Source organism: Dasypus novemcinctus, chromosome 13 (assembly GCF_030445035.2).
Source record: "Dasypus novemcinctus isolate mDasNov1 chromosome 13, mDasNov1.1.hap2, whole genome shotgun sequence".
In the NCBI taxonomy this organism is placed as follows: Eukaryota; Metazoa; Chordata; class Mammalia; order Cingulata; family Dasypodidae; genus Dasypus; species Dasypus novemcinctus.
In genome coordinates this window covers 87,439,492-87,454,276 of record NC_080685.1, presented here as the reverse complement: position 1 = coordinate 87,454,276, position 14,785 = coordinate 87,439,492, and the positions used below count along the sequence as shown (strand labels likewise).

Below are 14,785 nucleotides of genomic sequence, written 5' to 3'. Positions count from 1 at the left end.
GGCAAATATTTACTGACTACTTACAAAACTCATGGAGCTCATATTTGAGAGGTGGGGGACAGCCAACCAACAAACAAAATACATAATAGGGTATATCAGTTAGTGGTGTGCTATGGAGAAAAATAAAGTAAAAAAGGGAGATAGTGCTAGGAAGAAGTTGAAATGGACATCAGGAGGACCTCACTGAAAAGGTGACATTTGAGCAAAGCCCTGCAGGAGGTGAGGAAATGGGGAAATAAACCAGGTAGTTAAATATGGAAAGAACATTCCAGGCAAAGGGAACAGCCAGTGCAAAGACCAAAGAGACCATTGTGGCTGGAGTGGATTGAGGAGGTGGTTAAGTCAGAGAGGTAACATGGGGTCATTTCATCTGAGGCCCTGGAGGCCACTGCGGAACTTTGACTTTTTACTGGAGCATGATGAGGAACCATTGGAGGGTTTTAAACAGAAGAGTAACTTGATCTGATTTGTATTGTAAATGAGTCACGCTGGCTGTTATGTTGAAAATAGATCATAGAACAAGGAGGATAAAGCAGAAGGAAAAGGTAAGAGGCCATTGCAATGATCCAGGAATGATGGTGGTTTGGACCACAGTGGTAGCAGTAGAGGGGTGAAAGGTGTGGAGTTTGGTGACAGCTTGGATGTGGGATGTAACAGAGAGTTGTTTGGGGTTACTCTAAGGCTTGGGCTCAAGCAATGGCAAAGGGGAAGGTGCCATCACTGAAGAGAGAAAAGACTTCTGGTGGTATGGGTTTGAGGGAGGCCCAGGGGTTCAGTCTGGGTGTCTGTGAGATATCCATGTGGGCAAGCCAAGAAAGCCTTTGGATATTTAGATCTGGAGTTCAGGAGAGATGTCTGGGCTGGATTGTCAATGAACCAGTGGTACTAAAAGCCAAGAGACCAGATAAGACCCCAGGAGGGGAGAGTGTAAATAGGAACTTGGCCTTGGGACATATCAAGGACAAGGGGTTGGGGTGATGAGGTCAGAGAGATGCTGGGCAACTAGAGCATATGTTATAAACTAAAAAGAACATAGGACCCTTTAGTCTCTATGACAGCGGGGTCTATGCTTTACTTGTTTATAAATGCAGCCTGGCACGTACTAGAAGCTCAGTAAATATTTGTGGAATGAGGGAATCTAAAGAAACAGAAGAAGAGAGTGATAATCATGGATTCTCACCAGCTCCTCCCTCCCACCGACACTCCAGGACCAGACATGAACTTCTTCATTTCCTCTCCATGCATCTACTGAGGACCTGTTGCCAAGCCACATCCCCCCCTTAGCCTCCCTTCCCTCTCCATTGCAGACCAGCTGGCTGGGGTGTGTGTAGGGGGCAGGGGGAGTTCAGAGTGGAAATTTTGGCACTTGCCAGCAGGGGAGAAAGGGGCAGCAGTGACAAGCGCACTGACCTTGGCTACCCCCAGCACCAAGGAGATGGGAAAGGGAATGTTGTGCTGGGAAGAACTATTAATAACTCAGCATGGTCATAGAGCGCAAGACAACCTCATTGGGCAGCTCAATTTTCTGCCTGTTCGAAGTCATTAGTGGTTCTGTGGGGGAAGCCAGAAGGGAAAAAAAAAGAGTTTTATATGGAACAATAAATTCCTCTATAAGCCACAAAACCCCCGCAAATTTGCAGCTAATAAACCCACAAATGTAAGATGATTAAGAACTGGAGAGGAAAGAGTTCCTCGATCCTTGCAGGCTTAGCCTCAAGAGACAGTGTGGTCTGATGAGCCGGCGCTGGGCCAAAGGCCCAGACTGGAGTTCTAACCCTGGCTCTTAATCAACTGGGTGACCTGGGGCAAGTCACCCATTCTCTGCCTCAGTTTCCTCATCTGTCACACAGGGATACACAATTCCTGCTTTATCTTCATTTGAAATAGTTGGGAGGATTAATGAGATAGGAGATGTGACAGTCTTTAAGGAAAACAATATTTTTAATTCTCTTACTGCAGGGAATTATTATTTCACCAGTAATTAGTGTGGTGATCCTCATTTGCCTTGAGATAAGAAAGTGAATCGGCAAGATACTTCTGGACCTCTGCCCTACCCATTGGCTCCACTCTTCTCCCAGAGCCCTGCCGTGGAGCTGCCCGTGGGTAGCCATACACTGACCGCTTGGGAATTCCTCTCCATCCTACAGAGGAGACGATTCACACCTTGGACCACTGTGAAATGATACCTCTGGGTAGTACCCTCCCTGCCACCTTGAGACACCACTGCCAGAAAAGACCCCTGACATTTGGGGAATTGCCAAACCAGCCCTGCTAAGATTCCTATCATGTCAGAGTCCACCCCTCATCTCACAGCTGGGGATACGGAGACCCTGACCAGGATGTCACCTGCTCAGGGCCCACTGCAAGTGTGTGCGGAGCTAGCACCAGGTCTAAGGATTCCACATTCCCAGGCCAGTATTTTCCAGCCTGAGCACCAGAAGTTTGCTGAAAGAGAGTAGAAGAGAAGGAGGCCCGCCAACTGTTTCCTTTATGCTTACCCTGCCAGGAAGCCGGGGCAGTGTAGGGAAAGGAATCAGTATTGGGGTCTTTGTGTGCGTTATGGAGGGGAAAGAATTTACATTAAATGGGAGGGCAGGGAAGAGGAAGGCAACTTGACTTAAGCCCCTATGATGTTCCAGGCACTGTGGGAGGTTATTCCATTTTATGCAATCCTTGCAACAATCCTATGAATTACAAAATATTACCCCTCCTTTCTATTTGTGGAAATCAAGACAATTGAGATGTTAGGTGATGTGTACATATCATACGGCTGGTGGCAAAGCCAGGGTTTGAATGCTGATTCTACATCTAGTCCTTCTTCTATCCAGGGCACCTCAGTGCCCTGCAAGAACCTCCAGTGGAAACTTGCCTCATTTTCTGGCCCTGTCCAAAGACTGCCAGCCGGGCCTACGGCTTGAGGGGTGACTGGATATTTTGGGGGCCAAGTCAGAGCCTGTTTAGAGCAAGGCCCGTTGGCATCAGTGGTTTCAATGACACGGAAACAGAGGAATATTTTCCAACCACAGCTTCTGTGGAAGTAAAAACGTTCTGTGGAAAGAGATCACTGGGGCAGCTGTCACAAGAGGAGGGTTTACATGGAATGCACAATTTTTCATTATAAGGTGGAATTCTATAAATTTCGACTCTGCCCTCCTCCCTACCCAGACCCCTGTTGAATGCTGGTCCTGATTGAGAGAAGGAGCTGGGGCCAGCAGGCTTCTGTTCTCACTATCGCCCCAGGCTCTCTTCCAAAGGGGAAAGGTCCAGCCAGCACTGGGGCTCCAACTGGGCTTGATGTGCCTAATGAGTTTGTAACAGCCCAGAGAGCATCACCCGGTGAGGGAGGTGAGGCCCTATAGTCCCATCAGAGGCCCTGCCCCCTCTGATTCTAGCTAAGCTGGAGTCACCAAATTCCCAGATTAAGGGAGTAGAGAAGGGCCTCTGAGGGTGGAATTGGAGTTGGTAGGACTTTTATTTTATTTTGGGAGTGGGGGGGACACAGATTTTATTCTTAAGTATATATTAATAAAAGGGGATTCCAGGATCATTGGGCAACAGCGCTGTCAGGCTGAAATAGCTAGGGGCTATTCCAAGCTAGGGGCACAGGGGCCTGGTTTCAGATCCCTGAGACTTCCTGGGAGAACCTTCCCAGAATTATTCTTGGGCACTTGTTCTCTTATTTCTCAACCTAGAAACCTGGGAAGTCCTTAACTGATCTAACCTCACAGGAGCTAGGGCTCAGTGGAGCAAGGTATTATATTAGGAGGCAAGAAGGGTGGGTTCTAGTGATTCACCATCACCTGCAAACTAGAGAAACTTGGTCACCTCATCCCAAATCTCTGGATTTGGTCTGATCTGGAAAGTGGAAGAAATAAGACTTCACAGGCTGGGGCAGGGGGGTACGGAGGTCTGACCATGTCTGATTGGGAATTTCCCAATAAGTGGTGGGCCATCCTTTTAGTGGGAGTAGAAAGGAGCTGTGCGTAGAGGACGATTTGTCCTGCCTGCCTCTGGCTGAGGATTCTTGGCAAGGTCTGGAATGGTGACCAGTACATCAAGAGAAATGGGACCCCAGGACCAGCCTGCGCCCAGAGCCTCCTCCCCGTGTGACCAGAGGGCAGCAAATTCTGTGCTTGGGAGCCTGCATGGACTCTGCAAGCTGCGTTCTGCTGGGCAGGGGAGAGGGCGCAATCCCCGCCTAGCCCCTGGACCTTGGCCAAATCACTTGTATTTGCCTGCTCTTTTGGAGTAAGAGAGCCCGGTGCATGTTTATCTTGCTTATTCTTCACCCTTTCGGAAGCGAAGGTAAGGAAAGGGAGGCTGGCAGTGGTGAGGTGACTTGCTCAGGCTGACCCAGCTTGCAGAGGCAGAGCTGGGCCGCCTGGCAGCCCAGCCTCCGGAGCCGAGCACAGCAGAGCTCTGCTGCCACCGGTGCATTTGCCACTGGGTCTCTGCACCATGCGGGGACGTGGGCCCGGAGTGTCGGCGTGGGGTGCCGAGTGTGGATGGCTGGAGCCGTGCTGGTGCGCGAGCTCGTGTGTGCGCAGGCTGCCGTGTGGGGCGCAGGGGCCTGTGTGGCACACGTGTGTGTGCCGGTGCCCTCCTTCCCAGGGGGAGGAGTCTGCAGTCAGAGCCAAGCCACAGCTCGGGCGGCGGGGGTTTGATCTTCCCTCTGCCGCCCGAGATGAGAGAGGTCTAAGTGGCAGAGATTTGCGGGGCCCGAGGGAGAAATACCCTTCCAGTGACACATGAAAAGCTCCAGCGTACTAACTGAGGCTGCAAAGCGTGCCAATTAAGCAACAATTAAAAGGTTTGACTCCCCTTTCTTTCCTCTTTTATTCTCACAGCCACTCCTTCCCTCCCCCACATCTGGCAGCCCCTGCAGGTTCTCCAGCAAAGGCTCCGGGGGACAGAGGATAAAGAGCACACTTTCCCCCTTTTTAACTGGAGATCAAAAGTTGGAAGCAGGATTTACCCCTGAAGGGTGGGGAAGGAAAGGATGTGGCTGAGGTCGGGGCCCTCAGAAGAGGGGACAGGGAAAGAGAAGCAGGGTGGGTTGCTAATAGGAATAGCTAACTTTATCGAGCACTTGGAGGTTGCCAGGCTCTGTACGAACTTGGCACACAACGTCTCGTTTCATCCCCGCATCCACCTCAGAAGATCAGCATTAGTGGTATCACGGAACAGACTCAGAGAGGCAAACGATGTCCGAAGTCGCCCAGCTCGTAGAACTGCCATCGCAGGCCAGGGCATCTGATGCCAAGGGCTCTAGGCTTTACACTAGGCAGTTCTGCCTCCACAGGGTAAAGTGGGAGAACTCTCTTAGCCTTGACGTCCCCATCTGTAAAGTGGGCACAGGCCCTGTGCTTTGTGCGTTGGAGCCAGGCACTTCTACAGATGAAAGCTCCAGAGGGTGCTTGGCGGCAGGGCTGCTCTGTAATTATGCCAGCACGGGCTGAGCCAAATGCCCTGCCCAGCGATCCAGTGGCTAATTGAGAAAGAATTAGGCAACGTGCCCCAGAAGTGAAGAAACAGCTGCTGGTTGGCTTTCAGGAGCTGTCAGTCCACAACCAATGTGTATGCCCCCTCCTCACTGATTTCCCAGCAGAGCTCAGCCTCCCCACCCCCCTACTCCAGGGCTATTAGCATTGGACTCCCTCCGGCTCCGCTGATGGTAACGCAGCTGGAAAGCTCTTGTACTGTACTGCGAGAGGGAGGATAGCTGTTGGGGCATGGACTTTTTGAGGGTAATGACCACCTCTTATATCTAGAAACTTCCAAACACTTAGCATAGAGAAGGCTCACACAATTCACATTTGACCGAAACGCCTGGGGAAAGCAGGGCACTCTTCACATAGGGCTCTCAGTTAGCACACCCTGGACCTGCTCCGTCCCTAGCTGAGAGAGGAGCCCCAGGCAGGCTGTGCCACGCTCCTGGACATCGCTCTTCCCCGTGTGTTGCTGGAGCGGGCTGGTCTGTCCAGCCTTAACGTCAGAGTCTATGACAGATAGCACATAGCGCACATCACACACAGCAGCTGGGAGAGGTTCCAGCTCTGCCCGCTCCAGACTGGTCTTTCCCCCCACCCCAACCCACACTGCCCTCCTCAGCCCCCTGCCCAAGGGAGTGAGGGCTGGGGAGAGCTCGGCCCTGCTCTACCGCTTCACCCGCTTCAGGCTGAGCCCAAGAGAGCAACCCTGCTCGTGGGTATCCCGCCTACAGGAAAGAGGAATGGAGTTTTGGTCTTGGCCTCCCCACTTCCTTTCCCTCCACAACCACAAATGCAGATGGCCACGGCCTCCTGGCATACACATTGTCAAATGGTTTTCCCCAACTCGCTGCTTCCTCAGGTCATGGCTTGTCTCCCAGCATTTTCTCCTTTGCTGCTTTGGATCCTTGAAAATCCCTGACCTCAGGAGCGATGCTCTGGTGCAGGGGTAGGTGCTGGGCTGGGGGGATGTGTGGATGTGGGGGCGGGAGTGAGCGGGGCAAGGGGGAAGAAGATCTGTGACCAGTCCACCCTCCCAATACTGTGAGCCATTCCCCAGCCTCAGTGTCTCCGACTGGTGACCTGCGGGCCCTTCTCTCCCCACCGCTCCCCTCCCTGCCTGCACCAGGTGCTCCTGGGAGCTGAGGGACCCCAGCTGGCACGGCCACACTTTGGAGGACCCATCCAGTTGTTTGCTCAAGTGGGGCCCACTCAGGCCACTCTGCAGGGGCTGGCAGGGATCCAGAGGAAATGATGGGAGGGTTTGGGTGCATTCTGACCTTCGCTGAATTCCAGGATGATGATGTGTGAATAATATAGCTTTTTAAGAGTCAACAGCTTGGGTGCTTTTTATAATCAAGCTGGAGTGCCAAATGGGTCATCTCCCCATTAATCATTTAGCTAGTTAGATCAACTGGAAGCAGTCCCAGCATTACTCTTTGGTATTACGTGCCCTTCTGTCAGCAGCCACCATTAAACAGACGTCAAAACTGCCATCAAGTCAGCCCCAGCCCTACCCCCAAGCCTTCTACTCCCCAGGCTCAAGGTCCTAATTCCTTCAGCTTCTCTAGCACTTCCCATCTCTTTGAAATGTTCATATTTTGTTGGTCTCTGTGGGCAGGCATCCTCCATTCCCCCTACTTGGGCCACCCTGCACTCCCAGAAGACACATATCACCCACCTGAAAGAGGAAGGAATTAATTCTGAGTGACATTCCAGAGAAAGCGCCTGGGAGGGGCATGTCGGTGGGCAAGCCTGGGGCCAGATCCCAGCATCCAGTCCTGCTGGCCCTTCCCTCTGCTCACTGGCCCACCCCCCACCCCCACTCTGGGACTCCAGGCTTTCATCACCAGGCAAGATAGAACTTGACCACAACCCCAAGACTCACAGTGTCTCCAGGTTGTGCAGCCCCTCAAAGCTGTGGGTCCCCAGATGCTGGATGCGGTTGTTGTGAAGATGCCTGTGTGGGAAGGAAAGACACGTCAGAACGGGTGCCCACAGCATCAGGCCTGGAGGATGGGAAAGGACTGGTGGCCTGAGGAGGAAGATGAGGGAGTGGCCTGGACAGAATGACAGTGGTCCAGCCCTTTGTCTCTAGGGGCAAACTGATTGGCCAAAACCAACTTCTGGAAGTCTCAACCTCCCAGGCTGGATTGACCACAGGCTACACCATTTGACTTTCTATTGAAGGGAAAAGGGAAAGGAGAGCTCCAGGCCAAGGCTAAAGCAAACTCCCACTAAGCTCTAGGAGAGACCTGATGTCAGAGGGGTTCAAGTCTGAGGCTTCTCCTGTGGCCCTACTCCCCAGGACCCAGCCTGCCTGACTCAGTGGCCAGACATACTTATGGGAGCCAACAGAAAACCACCGTAGACAACATATAATTAAAGGCTGAGCTTTAGGCTACAGCTGGAGAGCGTTGTAGACAAGCTCAGAGACTAGGGAGCTTGGTAAGGCCAGAGAAGCCAGGGACGGCTTGGGGAGGAAGTGGTCCAGAGCAGGTCCTTGAAGGAGAGGCAGTCTGGAGAGGCAGAGGGAGGGCACCCCAGGCAGAGGCAGGAGGCTGAGCAGAGGTGGGGAAGGTGGGAATGAGCATGGGGGACCAGTGCAGGATGTAAAGAGCTTAGCCAGGGCAGGTGTGGATTGGGGAGAGGGAGGAGGTCAGTTTGGGAAAGATTTCTAAGATGAACATCGGATTGAAAATAAGTGAGAGAAGAATTGTCTTGTCCCAATTCCTAATGAAATGAGCAAAAATAGCAAAATCTAGAACTCTACCCAAAATAGCACAAGTATCAAGAAAGCAAGGAAAGGGACACAGATTAATGAAGAAGAAAAAAAGTTGCAAAAACCAGCGGCCAAAGAAAACTCCTGGAGCTCCTAACCTGCCTCTTTTTTCCAGAGATCAAATTGGCAAGAAAACGAAATCCTGAGAAGTCTTCCTAAAGGCCCCGCATCTGAAGAGAAGCGACTATGTGGGTAGACTTTCCCCCCCCTCCCTGGTCAGGTCAGACTGCCCAAAGGAACAGGTGAAATGGGAAAGTAAAATGAAAACTCCAGGCTCCTCACTGGATTGGGGACATGATTTAAAGCCCAAGGGTAGCTCCCCAATTAGAGGGAGTGACCTTGCACATTTAACAGAACCCCAGCAGAGAGCGCAGAGCCCAGGTGGTCAAACAAGGCTGGATACTGGTTCCTACCCTCACCACTTAATAGGTAACAGAAAGGTGGCTGAACCGGATTTCCCCACAATATTTAGCCCACCAACTGTAGCTTGCAGGGGCGAACGAAATGGTCCTGAGGACACTGCTACTAGAACCACTGGTCAGAGCTATCCAGCACAAGCCAGAAAAAAGAAATAGCAAGGCAACCATGCGAACATGCAACAGGGGACACACAGGGAGAGAGCAGGAAAAAATAGAACGAATGAATGAGAAACAGAAAGAAATCACAATTGCCTTCTGCTATAAAAAAATCCAATAAAACAATATTTCAAAGACAAAATTTCAAAGACTGAAAGGAAAAGGGACACTGCAGGCTAAGGAAACAAACTGAGGACCCAAACGATATCATTTTTAAAAAGTTGATAAATTTGAAAAAGGAATAGGGTAGACATTGCTCAAATTCGAATTGATCTCAGAGCAAAAGCTTGAGATAATCGTGATGAATATGGCTGAATAAGAAAAAAGGTTATATGGTTAGAAATTAATAGATGCAGAAGACAAAAGATGATTCAACGCAAAGGTAACTGATGTCTCTAAAGGAAATAATTAAAAAATGAGTCAGAAGATGTATTCAAAGACATAAGACAAATTCTCTAATATGAAGAAAGAATGGACTCTGCAGCTTGAAAGCATATATTTTTCCAGGAAATTTTGCTGCAAAATATTCTATACTCAGATATATTTTAGTTGAACTATTGAAGTTCAATGATTAAAAAATGTCTTCATGTAGAGATGGGGAAATCACTTCAAGGTGGGAAAAAAATCAAGCTGGCCTCCAAGGTGTTGTTCAAACATAAAGGCAAACAGGCAGATACCCTCCAGTGTAGATGGGTAGGGATGGGAGCTTGACATTTAAAGATCCTGTTCTATTTCCACATCCTTTCTCACCTGCCTCTTCAGGTCACAATAGAGATGACAGACCCCTGCCCTCAAGGAGATTCTGATCTGATGGGGAAAGCCTAGACCCTTCCTCCTCACCAAGTTGTTTTTATTTTTCCCGTTTCCTCCACACCTATTAAAATAGCCCAGCTCTCACTAAACTCTATTATTTCTTTCTGCCTCCTGTTAAACTCCCAGCTCCATTTTCCACCCCCTCTCCCTCTGCAGCGTCTCCAGCCCAGACCATCACTGCTTGCTAAATAGCTCCACCTCCAAACCCCTCATTCAACCTGGGTGTCTTGGGCCCCTCTAGGAGCCCAGCCTGGGGCAAAGTATGGGGCTCCCACTCCAGATGAAGATCCACCTTGTGGTCCTGTCTGTGTCACAGCAGTGATGAAAGGGGCTCCCTGTGATGGAGCAGCCTGATGGAAGCACAGGGTTTGGGTTGAAGAGAAGCCCTCTCTCCTCACTTGTCTGCACACACCTCCTTGGTTTTAACCAAACCTCTTTCAGCTTCCTTTCAGTCTTCCTCACCTGCCTCCTCCAGCTCATCCCCAATCCCTAGACAGCTTTCTCCAGCCGCCTATTCCCCTTGCAGTTCACTTCCCCCTGGAAGCATCTCACTTCCACCCCAGTGAGCAGGAGGCAGGTGAACTGGCCCTGCAGTCTTCCTTCAGCCTCGCGCCGCAGCCCAGGAGGCCTTCTTTGCTTTGTTCTTGCCCTGCTTATGCCCAGTGGGGCCCCTCACCCTTACTAGATCTGCAGCAAGCTTGACATTTCAAGCCTGTCCCCTGGCTCCCAGCCAAACCATGGAGTCACCCTTAACTCCACTCCCCCTCTCCTTGGTCTTTCACCTTCTGAAAGCCTCAAAATCTGAACAGATTTTCCTTCAAATGTCATGTCTTCCCTCTGCCACCTCCCTAAACTGGACTTTGATTTCTATACAAGAGCCTCCTAACTGACCTTCCTATCTCCAGTCTTCCCCTCTTCTCACCCACCCTACAAATGAACATTCCTAAAATACGCCCTTTAACCTTCCATCTCCCCTCCTTTTATCTGGTAGGTAAAAGCCAAATTCCTTGCCCTGACATTGCCATTGCCAGTCTACTTTTCCAGCCTATTTCCCCCACACTTTACAAGTGAACCCTTTGCTCCAGCCAGGCTGGCCTACATACTGATAGCTAAAACACCCCTGATTTTCCCCTTAATGTCTTTACCAACACCTGCTTGGAATGTTCTCATTCTCCTCTTTGCTTGTCTAACTCTTCACCATCTTCCCAGGCCCAGGCCCCAGCCTACCTACCCACTGAAGCCTCCCCATCCCTCTGCCTGCAGTTGCTTCAGCCTCCCTGGAGCTCATAAGCTTCCACTAATCTGTATTCACCATCTGACTTTCTTAGGATAAGTTGCATTACATCATTGGTTGCCTTATCCCATAGCTATTGCGGCATCCCTTGGAGAGTAGCACCTATTTCTTATACTTCTTTGGATCCTCAGGGCCCCACATAGGGACTCAATAAATGTTTGCTCCTCCTCTTTCTCCTGGGGACCCAGCACAAAACTCTCATTTTTGCCAGTCCTGTCTTGCACAGAGACCTGATCCCACACCCTCATGTTGTCCCAGAGGCATCCCCAAAGCTAGAACAAACCAGCCTGCTCTGCTTACCCTTTACAGATAACCCCCTGGCTCCCAGCGGGAGGTGAGGAGGTGGCCATCTCAAGAGAAAATGATCTGTAGGATGTTCATTTTGGTTCTCCAGTCTCCCAGGATAGAAAATCAGACAAATCGATGCCTGCCTTTTCATCTCTCAAATGAAATTAAGCATTATCCCTTCCCTGGAAATCACACCAGATTTCCAAGAGCAGGGGTGGCAGTCTTGCCATTTAGAAGAGTCACTAACATGCGTGTTCCGGAGTCATGTTCCAGCAGCAATTAGTGTGAACCCAAAGCAATTACACATGACCTCCCAGCCCTTAGTAATTACCCTATGAACTTACCACTCACTCACGGCAATTAGCTGGGAGCTAATTTGCACTCTAAAGTTCCCACTGGAAAGGCAGAGTTAACCCCAGTCCCCCATTCCTGCTGGGGATGCTATCTCCCATGTAATTACCCTGACAGGGCTTCGCCATATAATTATAAGCGATGGCTTTTCTCTGCTTCTTCAGGCCTGGGAAATGAGATGAATTTACTCTATCCTTAGGCCAAAGCAGAAGACTGTATCATTTGATTTGTAAATGTGGTAGAAATTGTTTATAGTGGGAGTAAGGATAAGAAATTCTTGCCTTATCTTCCAACTATCGTGGTATAATTATTACATTCCATAGTGAGCAAATAGTGGTGTAATTGCTGATTTCTTTTTTTTTTTCTTTCTGATTTCTGATTTATGGTACTCTTGTCTTTTAGTGAATCTCGTAGCACTTGTCCTGTTCTAATGTCATTTGACCTCACGATAACTCCATGGAGTCAACAGGGGATGACCATTCTCATTTTACAAAAGGGAAACTGAGATCAGAAGGTCTCACACAGATAAGAGCAAGGCTTCCAGCCAACTCTGGAGTGAACGCGCAGCCCCCAGCCCCTAGCAGGACGCGCCAGGAGACGGCGGGCGGCAACACGCACAGCACCACAAGGCTGGTGAGGTTCTGGAAGGCGTAGTCAGGGATGTGGCTGATGCGGTTGAGGGCCAAGGTCATGGCCTGCAGGGCTGGGAGGTTGTTGAGGGCCCCGATGGGGATCTCGGTGAGTGCGTTGTCATCCAGCCACAGGTGGCGGAGGGAGGACAGTCCCTCAAAGCTCCTCTCTGGGACGAGGGAGATGAGGTTGGCATCTAGGCGCCTGGTGGAAGAGAGGATGGAGAGGGATCAGTCCAGGGCAAGTGCAGACAAGCTAAGGGATTCCCCTTAGAGGGGCTCTAGGATGAACTGCCACTTGACCACCACTTATCCTGTGTCCTACCTCTTCAAGGTCCTATATTTGGCTCCATTCCGATCCACGATGCTTGGTCCTTCACATCATACTGTCCTGTTTATGACCCTAACTCTTCCTCTCAGACCCACGCTTTCACCCACGGTCCCTCTGTAGATAGCCAGTATTGCCCCCATGCTCCCAGGCCTCCAGATTTGTGCCATAACTTCCCTGCTCTGGGTGTGACATTCTTCCCAACTCTTCCCACTTCAAAGCCATTATAGTGCAGGTGCTCCCAGCACTGGGAGAGGAAAATCCCTCTCTGGACCTAACCAAAGAAGATGTCTCCTCAGAGATGCAGGCCACCCCTTCTAGCCACCCCTGGCATCACTCGCTGTCCCTTCAAGGACCCAATAGCTAGATGGGGCTCCTGCCAAAGTCCTGGGTTTCTTGTTTAGTTAACACCCTATGGGAGGTCCCTGTGTGCACCGGAGAAATCCTTGGAATGCAACTCCTCAAAATGTAGACAGATGTTGGGTGGTCCTGAATGTGCATATCCAGAGACTGCAAGGTGACTCAAGATCTTCTGACATGAGCTCTAGCAGATCTTGACAGGCAAGCTAAACAAGGAAACTGCCTGAGATAACTTTTTTACCCTTTCTTTCTTTAGTGGAGGTACCAGGGATTGAACCCAGGACTCAACCACTGAGCTACACCTGCTCTACTTTTTTTTTCCCCGAGGTCCTAGTGCCTGGGATTGAACCCAGGACCTCGTATGTGGGAAGCCAGCACTCAACCACCGAGCCACGTCAACTTCCCTGAGTTGGTTTTTTCGTTTGTTTTGCTTGTTCATTTTGTCATTGTTGTTGTTTTAGGAGGCACTGGGAACTGAACCCAGGACCTTCCATGTGGGAAGTGGGAGCTCAACTACTTGAGCCACATCTGCTCCCCACTTTTTTTTTTAAACAGATGCAGTAGTTTTTTACAGGTGTGTCTAAGCCACAATGTTGTTTATCAATATGCTACTGTCGTCTCCCTCCTAGTCTGGGACTTGGGCTGAATCCCCATCTCCCTTTGCTCTCAGGGGGACCCAGACAAGCCTTGGATCTACTCTTGGACTTTACTATCTTGAGGGAAGGTTTGCACTGAGTCATGATTCTCCCACATAGGCAAATGGCACCCAAACCATGGAGATCCCAGCCCTTAACCACAAAGGCCATAGGCTCCATAATTCTGAACCCAAAGGAGAACTGATGTGACCAACTTTGAGAGCACAAGTCCAATTGTAGAAGGCTCAACAATGTTTCTATCTCCTCCCTAAGCCATTTTACCAGTGTCCTCCTGGCCCAAAGTTTCAGGCACCACTGGGAGAAACTCCCTGGTTCTCCAGCAAGAGGGTTCTGGGTAGATGGACCAAGACTGCAGTCTTGGGGGGTGAGAGCAAACTGATTAGGGCACCCCTTGAAAGCAGTAATTAGGAAAGACCTCCCACCCACATCAAACCTGACCTGGTAGACCAAAAACCCTTCAGCAAGTGCCTTCTACTGGCAAGGCCTGTCACCCCAGATATGGCTCCTCAAGGGCAGTCATTCTCCTGAGGGTCTGACTGTGACTGGATTACAGGGGAGCTTTGTGAAAGGAGATTCCCAAGAGATGCTGCCTCTGGAGGTTCGAGGAGGATGACACTCTCACAGAAAGCCCTTACTACAGTTCTACCCCAGAGACAGTGTCCAATAACTATCAGCTGCTGAGAAGACAGTTTTGCTGCCATCCCTCACAGAGCTTCCTCTTCAGTGGGAAAGTCATTTATATTCATAGTGCAGTAGACGATGAAAGCGCGGATGCTGTGGGCACCTAGTCTGGGGCTTCAGGGAAGACCTCCCAGAGAAAGGCCTCCGGGAGACCAGATGGCTCAGTAGGAATGAGCCAAGGAAGGAGGTGGGGGAGAACTCCCAGGAGAGGGAATGGCATGCAGGAAATAGAGTGTAGCATTGTAGGCAAACTCCAAGCAGGCCAGTAGGGCTTCTGGAATGGGGCATGAGGGGAAGCATGAGAGGGAAGTGCAAGGCGAAGCCAGAAAGGCAGAGCCAGGGCTTGCAGGACCTCGAGTGCAAGGCCATGTTCAGGAAAAGGGAGCCACTGAAGGATTTTAAGCAGGGGAATGGCGTGGGCAGCTTTCTGTTTTAAAAACGTCCCTCTGGATATCATGGAGGTGTTGCAGAGGGGCAATGCTGGAGGTAGGAAGGTCACCAAAGAGATTGTAGCTTCACACAGCCATCTTGTCTGGATG

The 14,785-nt window shown here is 50.4% G+C and overlaps 1 protein-coding gene across 2 annotated transcripts in view; it reads right to left on the bottom strand.

Annotated features, from left to right (window-relative positions):
- Window positions 1–14,785, bottom strand: part of LGR6 (leucine rich repeat containing G protein-coupled receptor 6) — a 119,172-nt gene that overhangs the window by 29,816 nt on the left and 74,571 nt on the right. For both annotated transcript variants that reach the window (XM_004481921.4, XM_058274962.2), the window contains exons 5-6: window positions 12,211–12,426; window positions 7,378–7,449 (exon numbers count right to left, since the gene is read on the bottom strand). In XM_004481921.4, coding sequence (XP_004481978.2) covers window positions 7,378–7,449; window positions 12,211–12,426 — 288 coding nt within the window. The remainder of the gene's footprint in view (window positions 1–7,377; window positions 7,450–12,210; window positions 12,427–14,785) is intronic.